Here is an 18,267-nt window from a genome sequence, read left to right on the forward strand (position 1 = left end):
TAGGTGCGAGCGCGAAGTAGCAACTGTTCAAGCGGGTGAGATAGAGTGTTTAGTCTATTGCGATATTTTACTGCACATCAGCTGTCATTTATGGGATTTATCGTATTGCGTACCTACGTATTGCGGACTGATGGGTCGGACGTCATGATAATCGCCTTATCGTTGCCGCCGCTGACTACTCCCCGAATCCTGATCATGCAGGAGCCAGTCACCATCGACGCCCTAGACAGGTCCTTAAGGATCCCTCAGACCTTTTGCCTTAGACGCCTTCAGCTCTAACACTAGGAGCAGGCTCAGGGACCTCGGTAACCGTACCTACTCGTCGAAATCGACAAAAAGTTCGACGTGCAACCTAACCCATGCATCAGCTCGCTGAGCTTCTCGCCAGATCTTCTCAGCGGGTCGCGATTCCGATCCGGTAGTAGATTCATTCGCGAAGCAGTTACTCTTGAGTTGTTCGGTCTCCTTCGGAGGCGGTCGGGCAGCTGTTAGCAAATCCCACCCCTTTTGGCTGAGCCTTTGCTCGCCCACCTGTCGTGGTGAAACTGGAAAGGCCTCCGGGCCATAAATAATTCTTCAACCCTAAAAAAAAACCCAGACGGATAGGTAGAGCGATCCTGTCCAGTTCTACCATGAAGCGGTTATGCTTTGAGGCTTTAAGGGAACATCTATTATACAATCGCACTGAGGCGTCGAGCTTCTGTTCCTGTTACCAAGATACCAGGTAGACGCTCCTGGGTGACAGTGGACAGGCGGCTCCTGACCCTCGGGCAGATGTCGCTCTTCGTATTCAGTAGCAGTACCCTCACCATCTTTCAAGTTTTGACGTAGATACTATATAATATGATTAGGTAGTGTATTTAAGCCCGACAATATAATAATGTTATCGTTTCAAAAATTATGGACACACCTTCAACTCGTGTGCAGTTTAGTTTCAAAATATATTGAGAAATCACTCACCGTAAACTACATTAATTAATTTAAAAAAACCAATACCCCGAACATACATTAATATTATACACACGCAAAGTGCACTTACATATTTTATAAGATAACGCTACTCATATGGTTTCTCAACTCAGCTTGTGACATCCATAGATAATGGGCCGAGTCACACCGGAATGGCAGTAATGCGTTTCGGTTTGAAGGGTGGGACAGCCGTTGTAACTATACTTGAGACCTTAGAACTTATATCTCAAGGTGGGTGGCGCATTTACGTTGTGGATGTCTATGGGCTCCAGTAACCACTTAATACCAGGTGGGCTGTGAGCTCGTCCACCCATCTAAGCAATAAAAATAAAAAACCTGCCCACCCTTCAAACCGAAACGCATTACTGCTTCACGGCAGAAATAGGCAGGCCGGTGGTACCTACCCGCGCGGACTCACAAGAGGTCCTACAACCAGTAATTACACAAATTATAATTTTGCGGGTTTCATTTTTATTACACGATCATTGCCAAATGAAGAAACTAAATTAGTCAAGAGGAGACTAGGCGCGTGCAGTCTGGAGGCCGCGCGAGGCCGCCAGCGGCGACGCCGGGGGCGGCTGGCATCGCCGCTGGCCGCTGCCATTCCGGTTTGACTCGGCCCTAAGGGGACTGGTGACATCGCTCATAACGTAAGCGCTGACCGAAGCTTGGAGATTTGTAAGACAGGTCTTTGAACCTAGTACAGACATTCACGTTAACATCTATGGTAGAATTTTCAAAGCAATGATTCTAATCAAAAAATTTCGTTCTATTCATCATCATCATCATAATCATTCTCCTGCCATTTTCCCAGTCACCTGGGGTCGGCGCAACATATTTTCTCCTTCCATACTCCTCTATTACATACCATTTGTTCGCTCACTCCCCTCTTACACATATAATCTTTCACGCAATCCATCCATTTCTTCTTAGGTCTACCTCTTCTTCTGAAGCCTTCCACATTTATAGTTAAAACCCTCTCACAAACCTCATTGGCATTTCGTCCCATCATTCGCCATACGATCCCAAACGCGCACTTCTCAACTTCTCTGTCACAGGTGCCACTTCCTCTAACACATCCATTCCGTATTCTATCCATTCTCGTTACTCCACACATCCATCGCAACATTCGCATCTCTGCTGCATGCAATCGCCTTCCATCCACCGCTTTAGCAGTCCAACAACTGATCCATACTAGACGGGAGGCCTGATTTAAGGCATATATCTTCCCTTTCAGGGGAAGCGAAATGCAAGTCACACGTGGTGCCCGTGACCTGCCGCCATTTCATCCATCCTGCAAATTGTGCCTCACAGTATGATCCAGTTTGCTGTTGCTTTGATATCAGACCCTATCGGAAGTCTTGACGTACTGGCAAAAGTGCTCCGTCGAGAGCAATGGGTGTAAAATTGGAGACCGCCAAAATCACACAACAGGTGTTCAGTTTTGAATCTGCTGATTTTTAGGCGAACACTCCTGCAACCTGCGTCGTCATTTCTCCAGTATGTTTTAGAACACAAGCCAGTTTTCCTTAAAAAAAATGATTACCTTCAAATGTTTACTCTAAATTGACACAATTTTGTAATTTTATCATTGCATTGTATCGTTTTCTAAACCTTTGAAATAAAATGTCATGTCAAAAAGAGTGCTTTATGTCATATTAAGTCCTAAACATAAGTCAGTGTAATGTTGTTCTAAAAGAATGATTTATTAAATAAAACATCACATTCGAATTGTATTGTAATTCATATAAAAATACAATCATTATTGTTTTATTCATTATACATAAAATCGCTTTTGCCGGAGTAGGCAGAAACACCAAGTATGCAAAACATCAAATGCTTCAAATTTAAGTACAACACAGTTTTTGAAACAGGCACATACATTTCAGTCTGTTTTACAAAAGCTACAATTTACATTATGATAAAAAACAAAAATCTCAAAATGAAGAATTGAAAAAAAAATTACAAACTTGGGATTTAAAATTGTAATATTAAAATGTTTGCTATCAGTTAAATTTGGCCGAAATAGTCTTTAGTTGAAAATATTGTGACATAGACAAAAAAAAAACCTAAAAATTAAACACAAGTGAGCGAAGATAATAAAAAAGCTAAAATATAATGCAATTTTAAATAATCTCCTATTTAATGACAAAAATACTAATTAAAAGTGTTCCCAGTAAATAATAAGAACATAAGAGTATGCGAGCGACGCCACACCATCACACAACATCTTCAAATCCATTCAATTACTCTCAGTTTTGAATCAACTCTGACCCTAAGTAGTGACCGCTATCAACAAACAGTAATCAAACACGTGTATTGCGTACTTTATAAAAAGTTTCATGTAAAACTTGGTACACATATCGAGATTGTGGGTAAAATACTGCATCAAGCAAGCAAGGTCGAGTAGCTCCACGTCCTATCAGCAACAGAGCCCAAGGACCAGTCAAAACCTTCAGTAACCAAAATCATTTAAACAAAGGCACATTTCATAACATGTTCCAAACCCAGCACTGGTCCCGGCGAGGCTTAGAGCGAAACGTTACAAAAATCTAGTCACAATCACAACCTTACCCTCCTAGCTTTAAAATTTAAAACGAATTGCTTTAGGCGAAAGTAAAATAGGAAGACGGGCAGCTCGGGTGACTGAGATTTTTAAACTTAGTTGGTTAAACTATGAGCGAATACAACCAATTCTAGCATCACTAGCAGACAATACAACATTGATCATTTCAAAAGGCAAAGTAGGAAACACACATTGTTTTGAGCATCTTTGATCACAATTGCAGAATTTTAAGGGCAACCGGAAGCGTACCTCAAGAAAAACTTAGCCTCGATACATATTTGTGACATAATGTGAGTTAAATGAAAATCGAAGATTTGATTGTACAGACTCACAGCCAACGGGTGCGGTTCGGTTTACCACAAGCCCGAGGAGAACCCGCCGGGGGGGACCCTGACGCGCTTGGGGGCTTCGGCCCGGGGCTGCTCCGGGGCCGCTCGGACTGGACTGTCGGCTTTGGGAGCGCGCTCTGCTGCAGCAGGGGCCTCCTGCTGGATCTGTGGCTCCGGACTCTCCTTAGGAGTGGACTGACCGTTGGTCGCTACTGAAGTGCCGTTGGTCGCTTTCGGCTCATCTCCTTGTCCTGAAAGAGTCAGTTAGGCATTTAGTCAGATTTTTTCATAGCAAAATGACGATTAAATAAATTTAGTTTTTTTATCAAATATTTTCATCAGTGTTGCATAATGTTATTTAATAGTGTTGATTTAATTACATATTTTTATTTCATACATCCACAATCCCAAATCTATAAATCTACAGTGGTTTTTATAGATGTGTTTTTACGGATAAATACAGAACCATGCATCCGATTGACTTGAAACTTGGTATCCATGTAGAAAATACATGTACTTAATGGATAGGCTAATATTTATATGAGTGTTGGACTCCCTAATAATACTGACAATTAATAATTATGTTAATTTTAAATGCCCAGCGAAGGGGGCGAGGACTGCTGGTCTAAAAATTAAATAAAGATAAGTTTTGAAACTGTTCTGATAGACTTTTGGAATGACACATAATTAAATATTATAATGGCGACACATCATGACGTGCAGAGTTGCAGTCATCGCTTGAGTATTACGTGATAGGAAAACAATATTTGACCTTTATAATCAACTCCGGTTCAGGAAATGAATATTGCTATAACAACAACAATTTACCGTGGCTGAAAGTGCTCGTTGCGCTTGGTGGAACGGCACGGCGTCCGGTCCTCTGTGGCTCCGGTTCGGAGTCGAAGATGTTAGTGTGACCACCACCGGGGGGGCGGAGCACCCTGCTTGATAGACGAGCTCCGTCATTGAGGCCAACGTTGAATGGTGTTGAAGTCATTTTGTTTTTTTATTTATCTGTGGAAATAAGAAAAAAAACCCTTGTAGGTTACTTACTAATGTGAGACATGGTTTTGGGGAGATAAGAGTTTCTGTCGGACTTAGATGGGAATTTAAGAACCAGATGGATGAAGGAAAAGTAATTAGTAATATTGCAGTAGTCATGGCCCAAAAACTGTCCTCATTAGTGGTGGTCTCCCACAGCCTGTATAATATCCCAGCGGACCACACTCAATTATATTAGATCCACAAGTTTTTTAAGTACAAGACGAACGGCAAAGACTTATTCATAATAAGTAGAGATTAAGCTATCTATTTTTTAGTGTTGTAAAATGTATTAACGTTGGGATAACATAAAATCTAGTCAGATCTGATTTTAAAACAAGAAAATGATTAATAATGCATGTAATAAAATCTCGGGACAAACTTTACTTACACTCCGTATTCTACAGTTTAATTATTATAATTTTATAATTTAATTTCATATTATAATTTTAAATGACAATTGAAAAAAAAAGTCTAAGCGTAAACTTGATACAGATTTGCAGGGATTTCACATAAGGCAATTTCTTTAGCATTAGGAACAAAACTCTCACAAAAATAAATGCTTTAGTTTTCATGTATTTACTGTTTCCATTCAAATAAATTGCAAATTCGTATTAAGACGTGTCATCTTTATGTGTGACATTGCACGCTTTCGAAATCTACCTGAATAATCGGGTCTTAAATAGCAGCAGAGTTCTTTGAATCGAAAGCCTGAAGACAAACACACCGTTAACTTAGCTGACTAGCTACGCTAATTCAAACGCTAATGTCCGTTTCTATAACGGATAGTGGTACGTGTAACGTTTTATTCTTGTATTTCTTTTCCTTAATTGAGGTTCGGCTTAGTGCGACTATTGTCGACGTCGCCCAAAACACGTCATTACGGATCCTCCCGATCCACTAACGGTGCTTTTAGGTACCACAAGCACCGGTCACCGTCCTCGTCGAACCCGTCGCTTGCGACGAAGGTCTCGACGAGCGAATTAACCCATAGGCACAGCCCACTGAGTTTCTCGCCGGATCTTCTCAGTGGATCGCGTTTCCGATCCGGCGGTAGATTCTGCGATGCACTGCTTTTGCTAGGGCCAATGTTAGCAACACCTCCGGTTTGAACCCCGAAAGCTCACCTACACGCTAGGACAGGGTAGCACTGATATAGCCTCTCAAAGCTATCAGCATAGGTAGGCAAAAAAAAACGAGTAAGTCGCAAGCTGAAGCTTGTCCCGTTCCAATGCCCATGCCAATGCAATGTTACAAAGAGAATTGCAAGTATTCACGGTCGACGGCATATTAGTTATGCACTTACTGTTGTATTCAACGATGTTAATGGCACGGACTTGAGTGTCTGTGAAGCCGCTTGTTCGTATTCAATTGCAAAAAATAAAAACAGCGCAAAATAGCGATTACGTTACTTTCGAAAATATAAAGAATCATCACATCTTCTTATAACAGACGTTCTCAATTGTGAAAATCATCATAGAAACGCGTGACACGAAAATAACTGTAATTGTTGCCATATTGTATCCGCGCTAGGAACTCAAAAAATGTTAGCTTATGTTTACGGTATAAATTGGTAATTAATGATAAAATATATTACGAAAAAAAAACATAAATGTATGTATCAGTTACGTGAGGGATACAAATCTAGTCGTATCATCCTATGATGGAGAATAAATAAAATTACATTGAAATCAGATTAGGTCTGCGACTTGACACATGTCCGGTGGTTTTTTGTTATTATGTATCATCCTATTATTTTCATCTGCCCTCATATGTATTAAAAATAAGTTCAGTCACACACGAGGGTTTTTGTTTCTAATATGACTGAATAATTAATGAAACTTATATTTTTTTTCCTTTACAAAAAGAGTTCAAAAAGAGGACATTAAAACTTATGCTATTAATTATAATTTATTTTCTTAGAGCTCTGTAAAATACTACTTCAATTCATAAAGACACCATTTTAGTTTGGTTTGCCTTTTTTTTATTGCTTTAGCTGGGTGGACGAGCTCACAGCCCACCTGATGTTAAGCGGTTACTGGAGCCCATAGACATCCACAACGTAAATGCGCCACCGACCCTGAGATATAAGTTCTAAGATCCCAAGTTTAGTTACAACGGCTGCCCCACCCTTCAAACCGAAACGCATTACTGCTTCACGGCAGAAATAGGAAGGGTGGTGGTACCCACCCGTGCGGACTCACAAGAGGTCCTACCACCAATTGTCTTTCTGGGTAATGAAATTTTTTATTTATAAATTTATTATTAACTAATATTCAGCGTTTATGGACATAATTTAAAACAGGACATCATTAAAACGTGTTCATTTCCTACGTCCTCACATAAATCCATACAAAACAATCTTAATGGTTTATTATATGAAAGGAGAACGGTTATTAATTACACCGTGGGCGGCATGAAACAATTCAACAATCAACGGTTCGTATTCTGTAGACTGACAGTTCAATTCGCTAACTAAACAATGTATGGCTTACCTACTTTTAAGGAGATGCTTATCTATTGTCCAAATTTTATCGTTCATAGGCTCAACGTGCTATTTTTTTTATGATTGAAGGATTACTGGTGGCCCGGAGGCCTTTCCAGCTTCACCAGGACAAGTGGGCGAGCAAAGGCTCAGCCAGGAGGGGTGGAATTTGCTAACAGCTGCCCGAGCGTCTTCGAAGGAGACCCCTAACAACTCAAGAGCAACTACTTCGCGAATGAATCTACTACCGGATCGGAATCGCGACCCGCTGAGAAGATCCGCCGAGAAACTCAGCGGGACTGGCTCAACGTGCTACATAGTAACATTAACTGACTGACCGACCGACGACTCAGTGATTTGCACAACGGGCAACACACACTGTGTGATGAATAGGTTTTATTTGCTCTTTGCCTGTGTATATTTTCTACATATGTATATCTATTTAACCGCGGTAGGTACAGCCCACTGAGTTTCTCGCTGGATCTTCTCAGTGGGTCGCGTTTCCGAGCTGGTAGTAGATTCTGCGAAGCACTGCTCTTGCTAGGGTCAGTGTCAGCAACACTCCCGGTTTGAGCCCCGTGAGCTCACCTACACGTCAAGGAGAAGTTGAAATAGCCTCTCAAGGCTATCAGGATAGGTAGGGAAAAATGGTAGGTGTTTTTTTTTTTTTTTTTTTTTTTTTTTTATTGCCTTTGTAGGCAGACGAGCATACGGCCCACCTGATGGTAAGTGGTCACCGTCGCTCATGGACGTCAGCAATGCCAGGGGCAGAGCCAAGCCGCTGCCTACCATAAAGAACTCTCCGCAAGCCTCGTTTGAAGAAGGACATGTCATAGCGCTCGGAAAACACCGTGGAGGGGAGTTCATTCCAAAGCCGGATGGTACGTGGCAAAAAAGATCTTTGGAAACGCACTGTCGATGAACGCAGCGGTTCCAGATAATATGGATGAACTCTGCTCCGATGGCGGGAGGTGCGATGATAAAAAGGAGATGAGGGAATCATCTCGAATAATTCCTCAGAGCATTCCCCATGGACCATGCGGTATAAAACACAGAGAGAACCGAAGTCCCTCCGTAGACCCAGAGGTTCCAAGCGATCCGCGAGAGCAGGACTATCGACCATCCGAACAGCCCGTTTCTGTATGGAGTCAAATGGAAGTAGCTGGTATTTGGGAGCCCCGGCCCAGAGGTGAGAGCAGTACTCCACGCGAGGTCGGACCTGCGCTTTATAAAGCGCAAGTCTCTGTCCAGGCGTGAAATACCGCTTCGCTCTGTTGAGAACTCCCAACATTTTAGAGGCCAATTTGGCTTTACCTTCCAAATGACTCCGAAACTGGACATCGCTCGAAATATCGACCCCCAGAATCCCGATACTCGCGGAAAGCTGCAGGGATACTCCTTGAAATTCCGGCGCCATGACAAAAGGGTCCTTCTTCGCAGTGAACGCGCAAACCTGTGTCTTCAATGGGTTGAACTGAACTGAATTCAGTTCACCCCACTTGGAGACCCGCCCCAAAGAGTTCTCCACTTCAGACACAAGTTTTAATCGCCTCTCGTGTACAACGCTTCGAGAGAGACTCTGATGGCCGACTTTACACTATTACACTATTTTTGATAGTTGAAAATTCGTTATAAAGAAGTTGTTCGCAAGAAATCTGCGCAATGTACTGATATATTTTGATAATGTAATAAGGATAATGAAGAATTTGTTAAATCGGGGATGTCGTTATGTTAAGGTTGCACTGTAATAAGACTCAACAATCCTCTTTCGAGTTATAGTCTCTGGTTAGGTATTCGTATACAGAGAAAGTGCAAAGTTCCTCAACTAATTGTTATCATGAATCAATATTGACGTATTTTATTATGTTTATAAAATTATAAATTTAAAATCCTCCTCAACAAACTGGATGGCGATATAGATGGCCAGTCTCCATTGGGCTCAGTATTTCGTAGCCTCGTTATTTTGGTTCGATATTATTTTAGTAACCAACAACATAGAATATTATCAAGAAGATAACACGTTCGATAAAACATGGTCCAGTGTCTAATTAGTTTCAGTTAGTTCACTCCCACACAAACCAGATTCGGCAGTAACGATAAACCCACTGAAAAACATGAAAAGGCAATGGCGTTCACTGTATTTGGTTAAAACAGTGAATCAGAAACGGTGGGTGTAGTTTTAAAATGTAATAAAATGCGACTCCCTATTCATGGTACCTAGTACGTGTACATTGTTCTGTGTATTGATATTCTTACCTTTAACAGTAATATGTACACACGTAGAATTCGACACAGCCAAACGACAGAATATTGTTTACTTTTAAATGTTATACTGCAACACTTATTACGCACATCGCATGATCTCTGTCCTACTAAGCAAGCAACCAACCAACCGTGTACAATGTGGAAATTTTATTACTGAACTGTTTGCAATAGTACACAGGTATAAAAGGGTGACGAATATTCTAATCTAAGTACGAAAAGGTACACAATTTCGTCAATTGTCTTATGACACGTCATCCGATAAGCAATTCTTGGTACGATTAAATCTTGACTTTCTGTATGAAATCATTGCACTGTGTGACAAATTGTAATTTTTCCCGGTATTGTTTACGTCGTGTTTTTGTACCGAGAATAAAAACGCAATTAAAATGTGATAGGTAATTAAAAGAACGATTCATTTTCGGCGCAGTCATGACTAGAAAAAAGAAAGTTTTATTCTATTTTGTCTTGGTAAAGTTATTGATGAATTAGGTACAGATATAATGCGACAATGCCTTCGATGAATGTTACGCTTTTTATCTGACGCTGATGAGCAATAAGCGCAAGATTGTGTATTTCTCGAACATTATTGTATTTCTTAATAGTGGAGAGGAACACTATTAAGAAACGTACTTTTTTTTAAGCCGTGTATTTGGTAGAAATTCGTAGAAAATACAAGGTATAATCTTGTCCTCAGCAGAAACCGTGCACGCGATAAAAAGCAATGGGGTTTTTACTATTAGCCATCCGTCATTTCAATTAATCTGATCCTGCATATCCGAAATGTCCGCAATTATTGTAACAAACGGACCTTTCAACTGTTGTCAAATTACTGCCCGCAAAGCATCTTGAAAACACTAGTTTTCTGAACGAAAAACTTAACAGATTTATAGTAGTTGTTTTTAACTTCTATTAACTGTAAAATTAACATCGCAATGTAATAAAACAAGCAAAATCAGAGCCTATAAGTCGTAAAATCGTTTGCATATCTTTACCGGAATTTATGATATCGGATATGGCGGTCGGCCAACTCAATTGGCGATACGAAACGAGAGGTCAATATACGAAATCGCGAACAATATCTACAATTACATAGACGTGACGAAAACTTGATTTATTAACTAAACTGAAAACTTTATAAAATTGTTTATTATGTTAAAAGTGAATGTTCTCTATTACGTCTAATGGCTGTATAAAATTTTTGTAATTTAATTCAACAGAACAAGATAAGAAATTGAGCCGTTGCGTAGGTTAAAGATCATCTTTCATGAAGTTGATGACATGAATGATAGTTAGGTTTTTGATGAAATGGAGCGAAACACCAATGAGATATTTAAAAAATAGCTATTTTCTTTTTTTGCCGGCGTTTTTTGGCCCACCTGGTGTTAAGTGGTTACTGGAGCCCATATACAGCTACAATACAACGTAAATGCGTCACCCACCTTGAGATATAAGTTCTAAGGTATAGTTACAACGGCTGCCCCACCCTTCAAACTGAAACGCATTACTGATTCACGATAGACTATCTATCAGACTTCACTATTATAATGTATAAAAAAACAATTGAAGACTGCTAAATACACGGTGTAACGTTCAGGATGAAAAGAACGGTTAGTTAAATAAATTACTCGTAATAAAAAAAACTCAGTTATAATAATTTTTAAAAATCATCGCAATTAGCTTCACAAAAACTCTAAAAAGTAAACCTATTCGCAATTTTCGGCAACTTAGAAACAGCGTTCATATTAAGCCGTGAACGGGTCTTTAACAAAATAGGGTTTCTCTACCACGAAATCCAATTATGTTTTAGGAATAGAACAATGGCAAATTTTAACTTAAGGCAATGCGAAATGTTTAATATTTTCCCCATCCACGAGGATAATGTCCAATATTTCGCTAACAATATATGGACGGAGTGCGGACCTGATTAATGACATGTTACTGTTCACCGGAAGCTAATAAATAATTAATGGCTTCAATTGCCCTAAGTGTATCAACCCTTTCTTTTATCATTAACACATTAATATATATCGGGCATGTCACGAGCATTGCATTGCTAAATAAAGGATCGGTGAAAGACGAGTTATTAAACATTAACCTACACTTGTCTTATTTATTCACAAGTAATATAGGTATATGAAGTCTTATGTTACTTTTTGTAAATTACATTATCGAGAAAACTTATCCTAGCAAACCTGTGGTATGGTATGCGCAATACCCACAAATGACGTTATGATGCGCGCTGGAGGACAGAAGAAAAATATCTATTGTGTTTTATTTTGTGATTCCATACCTTTGACATTAATCTTAATCTATTCATTTAAATTTTATATGAAAGATTAAAACGTTCTCTCTGCCTTATGTGCAGGTCATTACTGTGAGATGACACAAATGCCGCTGTTCTCGAAAGGTAGTATTGTATGTGATATATAGAGGATTTAGAAATCGCTCCTGAAGCTATAACGGGAATAAGCTAAGTTACAACAGAATAAGAAAACAAAGGAATTGACTAAGCATTAATAGCTTTAGTGAGCTTTCATAAACACGGACGTAATATGAAGTTAGACCGTGGGATCAGCGCGACAGTTGATTTTAAATTACTATCTATAACGAAAAACATTAAGCAAACTTAAAAATTATTTTCAAAAGTTCTACCGCTTTATATTAAAAGCTTTCGAAGCTTCTACGTGGTAACAGAATGTTCGCAGTACGACAATGAAATTAAGGGTTAGGTTACACCCCTTTCACCAATAAACCCTGCAATTGGATCAGACTGGTCAGACCCCTTTCAGGATATACTAAATTATAGACTACGTATTGATTTCCACAATTTCCCGGCATACAAACAAAAGCGGCACGTCATTAAGGTTACTATTGGACATGTTGGAGCATCGCGTGTTGGGTGGTCGCCGCAATATGTTTGTCGTATGAACAAATAACGATCTGATCTAATCAATTATACCTCTAGGTACGCTAGGATTTTCTAGGAAATTGATCCTCCGTTTCACTGTATTGGCTATGGCTCATTACTGCGCATCACAAATTTGATGCAACATAAATTTTTTAACTCAACAAACAAAATCATGAAAGTCAATGTTTTTTATGATCATTGCATTCAATTCAAACAACCATTCAACTAAGATCCATATTAAAATAGATTCTATTAAGTTAAAGAAGTTTCTAGTAGCTTGTCGATGTTTACAATTACGTAGGCCCAAAAAGGTTGGAGTTTCCAGAATTAAAGTCGACGGCAATCGGGGCCAAAGCTTGTTTAAATAAATTGCACAAAATATTGGAGAAAATCTGGTAGGCGTTGACTTGGTTAATATTAAATACGCCATAATACAAATACATTTTTTGTATTGAATGATTTGAGACTAACTGAAATATTGGGCATACTTAAAACTTGTATCTTCGTTAAGTCCCAAAATAGATTATTTAAGCGAGGTACTGCGCCTAGAAAATATTCGAGTGAGCCAGACACCACCACACCTACGATTTAAAAACACGCATTACACAAAAGCATGCAACATTGCATGTCCCATCCTTAACACACTATGTATGGTCAAGGAATTTATACATTTGCTTTGTAATCAGAGGAAGTGCATTAGTGACCATAATGAAGGGTTCAATGTTTTCATATATGGCACCGTGGTTTATTGTTTGCTTAGTGATTGTATGCATGTTGTACAGCATTTTCCTTAATGATTAATTTTAGTTTTTGAATAGCCACATTTTTTCTCTATTTCAGATGATGCTTTGTAGGCAGATGAGAATATGGCTCTCCTGATAGTAAGTATTCACAGACGCTCATAAACTTCAGTACCTAATGCTAGGAACCAGTAACCCAGAATCGACCCAGTAAACTGATAATGAAGTAGATTCCTCAATCACTACCTCGTGTATTTGAGGATCCAAATTTCTTCACTTTTGCAAGTTATATTGTAGGGTAATTATTTGTTTCTGATACCTGAACCCTGTCTGAAATCTGTCCTCTTATTATGCACTAAAGAATAAGGCAGACAAGAAAAAAAATTCTATAGTTTAATTTTTTGTAACAAGACTTTTTTAAAGACCATTCCTCTAAATAAGGAGCATAATTAGAATATTTTCTTACTATTCTATACTTGCTTATCAATCAAGGTTGTTAAAGATAAAATGCAAAACTAGTTTTTATTGGAAATGATATTTTTTATTATTGATAATTAATTATCAAATCAACCGAAACACTTTCAAGAAATTGTGTACATGGGGGATTGCTTTCCAATCCGTACAAATTGAATACAAGCAATGTGTGGTAAATTGTTTTTTTTTTTTATATTTGAGAGATTACTGGTGGCCCGGAGGCCTAGGGCAGGTGGGCGAGCAGGGGCTCAGCCAGGAGGGAGAATTTAATGAATATGCCTTTTTTTTTTAAGAATTTGGCTCCAACACCTTTGGCATTGATTTTGCCAATGTCAAAGTATGTACAAAAATGACAGGTGCTTAGAGGAAAAAAATTACTAAATCTAAATCTGTGATTTTAAGAGCAGGACAAACAACTATATGTTAGACTAACTACTTTAAAGATAAATATTAGCAGCAGATAAAAATTTACACAGAATATTTATCTGTTTAGAATAGACTAAAGGTAATAAAGAATTAATATTAATAGGCCGGGGAATGTCATTTGGAAGGATATCATAAAGAGGGGATACCATATTGGGGCAGTCGAAGAAAATGTGATCCAGGGTACCCTCATCTAATCCACACTCACCAAGAGAATGGTCACGGAGAATATGTCTATTAAAAACTTAGATGCTTAGTGTGAGTGTTTGTTGGACTCCAAATAATTCCCGATGCAAAATGACCAAAGTGGAACCAGTAGAGGTACATCATTGCACTACATCCACATAACACTAAAGTTATTTAATTTAAATTGAAACAGGAAAGCTGCAGTTTATTTAAATACAAATTTTAATGATTTAAAAGTGATGTATGTGGACAATTTTATTTGTGTTTTTTTTTTATTTCAAATATAACACTAATTTATGGAAAAATTCAATAAATCATTTGAATAAATTAATCATTTTTAATTATCTCAATGTTTGATATCATATACCGTTGAACCTATACATTTCCCATTGTTCTTTGAAGTAGATAGATTCTATACTTGTGTTCCTATTACAGAACATTATGTAAACTTTTGGATACATTTTCCAAATGTCCAAATGTACCAATGATATGGTGTTTATGTACACATACCACTAGCACATACTATTGAGTGGTGTTGGATTTGTGTTTATAAATTTGACATTAAGATGCATTCCAATTTTATCATAATAATTTTTCCCAATAATGATTGGTGTTGCTTTACTTTATCACAAAAATATTTCATTTAGTAATCATAGCCTAAGTACATTATATACAGTTATTTATTTGCATCACTATATCGTAGTGATTGCAACATGCAATACTTGAATCACAGCCCACTTAAGGCAAGTTTGTAAATCTCGATTCAAACTTGTCTGTAATTTGTACACAATAGCCAATTCTAGATAATTTACATTTAAGCCATAAAAGGTATAAAAAAATCAGCTACGTACAACGCAGTGGATCTAGGGTATAATCAAAAACGATGAAGCTTGAAAATAAGAGAAAAAAAACGATGAAATGTAGGTCAAGCGAAAACTGCAAAAAAAAAAACTATAAGACCATTTGTAAAGCTGCAATTATAAGTCATTTTGATCGTTAACTGTAAAATTGTACAGTAAACAGACATCGTCGAGTTCACTTCGTCTATTTCATGTGATAGGCACCATTGCGGTGATTTTTTCTATTCTCAGAGAACCGCATTTTCAAATCCGGAAAAATCCGATTATAACGTATTTCTTATGCAAAAATGTGGTTCTTATTTGCGCATCGGAAACCTTGTCCTATGCCACCGAGGCACAATGACCTTTAGTAAAATCTTGAAAAATAACGGCTTGAACAGTACGACCGGCATCACAGATTCTAACAAAGAAACGCTGTATTCGCCTGATTAATTTTCTAAAAGCAATATGGAAAACTCATATTGGCAATTAATAAATAGTATAGTCTTCAAATTTAAGGGAAGGATGAATAGTGTTTTAATAAAATGAAATTAAAAAGAAATATTCAAAGATTACTCACCACTTCACACAAGTCTTCTTTTTGACGGAATGCGAAAAACGAGACAAAAGATCGAAAGTTATCTATTGCCATGTGATAAACAGTAATACTACCAATTTTAGCGTATGTAGTAGCTTTCAACTAATTTCATTAGAGCCTCCACGAAAATCCATTCGGTAGCTCACTTTCTATCTTTGGGCATGAGTATTTTTCAAGGTGAAAGATATCTTTCGTTCTTTTTGTAATCCTGGCCACTTCCGACGTGCACGAAAATCTTCATGACGATTTTATAAGTGAATATTATGTTTTTTATTTATTGCTTAAATGGGTGGACCAGCTCACAACCCACCTGGTGTTAAGTGGTTACTGGAGCCCATAGACCTTGAGATATAGGTTCTAAGGTATAGTTACAACGGTTGCCCCACCCTTCAAACCGAAACGCATTACTGCTTCACGGCAGAAATAGGCAGGGTGGTGGTACCTACCCGTGCGAACCTACAAGAGGTCCTACCACCAGTAACACTGGTCAACACCAAATTTGACTTTGATTGCAAAGCATAACATTTCGATATTTTAGATCTTAATTAGACGAAAAAAAAAATACATGGCATGAAACAGTTTGCTTTTGAACTTTAATAAATTGACCACATATAAAACAAAATGCATCAGCATCGCATTTGCACTTTCGTGACATTTTAAGTTTTTCTAGGCTTGTACAAACACCTGATCGTTGTTTATGACTCGAGTGCCATCTAGTGGCACTGTGTAAACGTAAACACCCCACTCTCATAGCGCGGTTTTTTGAAAGTATTAAAATAAATTAAAATTTATAAAAAAAAAGAAAAATGAATATTATTACTTTAACTATCACAAAAGCAAACTTTATACCAAAAAATATATTTTATTTTCATTTTTGTGAATAATTAACCGGAAAAGCATAGTATAAACATTAGGACAAAGAACGATTTTTTTTTTTGTAAAGTTGAGTAATTTATCAATTGTACATTTTCCTTACACTTTTGTAGGTTGTTTTAATAATAGTAATCATTTAAGATTAAATGTGCTTTAAATTGGTTCCCTTCCAGAGACAGTGAAAAAACCTTAGTAATTAGACGCTAAAATGCGAATACTGATGCCCACTTATTTGTTTCAAGCTCAATTTGCATTGAAATAACAACAGTCTTTCTTTTTGAAACCTTTGAAACAGCAAAAAATAATTTTTTCAAAGTTCAATGCTGCTTTCTTGTACTAATTTAGTAGAAAACTTTGTTGATGACAACTGTAAAATTTACCGGAAAAAGCCAGTTACTGTACATCTTAGATTGGTCGTTCAAAAACCTATTCGAAATGATTGACACTTCAACTTAAATAACATTAATTTAATTTTTTTAATAAGCTAAATAAATTATAAATATATTAATTAAATCGTTGTCAGTTGCTTGGTCAACGGCGGATCCAGGGGGGGGGGTCATGGGGTCATAACCCCCCCCTGAGCTGGTTCCAGGATTTGGGTGAACCACTAATTGAACCTAATGATTTTATTTATATATTTTGTCACTATACAGATTTTATGTAACTACATACCTTCAATATTTAATTAATTTAATATAATATAATAACTTTGTATGATGGCAAGCGTTTGGGAACGAGCGCATCGAAAATTTGACTATGTGACCCCCTCCTGGCGCCAAAGCTGGATCCGCCCTTGTGCTTGGTAACGTTTATAGTGGTATACATTAAACTTTCTTGAGGGCAAAAAATTAGGGCTTATTTGTGTAAAAGTTTCCGTAAATAAAATTATTTGAAGCATCGTTACTATAAAAAAATTTATTAGATTTGAAAGGAACCACCAAAATATTGTAAATAGTTGTTACTGTTTTTAAGATAATCCTTATTGTGGTGTACGGTACTTGGAATTACAGATTGGGGTGTAATTTTTATTACGTAAGTAGGTATCAACTTATGCTTCAAATATTAAGTGTATAATCTATATACGCGATAAAAGCTGCATGCGCCACTTTAATACATTGCTTTGTAAAGCTCATTTAACAAAATATAATTGTACAAAATATAAAATAAACTGAACATATAAAAAAAATTTTTTTTACGTTAATGTTAATAATTATATGAGGAAAATCGTTATTAATTAATAAATAAAACTGTGTATGGTGTACATATTATTATATTCGTACGTAAGATGTACTACTTCTTTGGCAATATTGAATTATTTACCAACTGAACAGTAAAAAAATATTTTTATATTTTTTTCAACAACTTCATCCAACTTCAAAAATACCGTGTAGTGCAACCAAATACACAGTTATAATTTCACTACATTTGTGCGTTAGTAAACCACTCAATGGCGTCTGAGAAGTATAATTTCTTACGTGCGAACTTAAGTACAGACGCGTTTGATTTATGTATATTTCTTATTTTAATTTTTTTTGTTAATAAAAAGAAATGTTGTACTAATAATTAATAAC

General features: G+C 37.4%; 1 protein-coding gene across 2 annotated transcripts; it reads right to left on the minus strand.

The window, feature by feature from the left end:
* Nucleotides 1-2,694: 2,694 nt before the first annotated feature.
* Nucleotides 2,695-15,950, minus strand: LOC114247042 (uncharacterized). 2 transcript variants are annotated; one of them, XM_028179846.2, is made up of 3 exons: nt 15,806-15,950; nt 4,693-4,878; nt 2,695-4,115 (listed from the first exon to the last, which is right to left on the minus strand). In XM_028179846.2, the coding sequence occupies exons 2-3, from the start codon at nt 4,859-4,861 to the stop codon at nt 3,889-3,891; spliced, it is 396 nt and encodes a 131-aa protein (XP_028035647.2). In that variant the 5' UTR covers nt 4,862-4,878; nt 15,806-15,950; the 3' UTR covers nt 2,695-3,888. The 2 variants fall into 2 exon arrangements, with proteins under 2 accessions (XP_028035647.2, XP_089584728.1); XM_089728602.1 differs by lacking the exon at nt 15,806-15,950 and adding an exon at nt 9,647-9,809.
* Nucleotides 15,951-18,267: the final 2,317 nt, after the last annotated feature.

The sequence above is a fragment of the Bombyx mandarina genome, chromosome 07 (assembly GCF_030267445.1).
Source record: "Bombyx mandarina strain Sakado chromosome 07, ASM3026744v2".
Taxonomy (NCBI): Eukaryota; Metazoa; Arthropoda; class Insecta; order Lepidoptera; family Bombycidae; genus Bombyx; species Bombyx mandarina.

Coding starts and splice junctions, on each gene's coding strand:
- LOC114247042 (XM_028179846.2), bottom strand. CDS start 4,861: ATGACTTCAACACCATTCAACGTTGGCCTCAATGACGGAGCTCGTCTA. Junction 4,116..4,692: donor AACGAGCACTTTCAGCCACG/GTAAATTGTTGT, acceptor TGACTCTTTCAG/GACAAGGAGATGAGCCGAAA.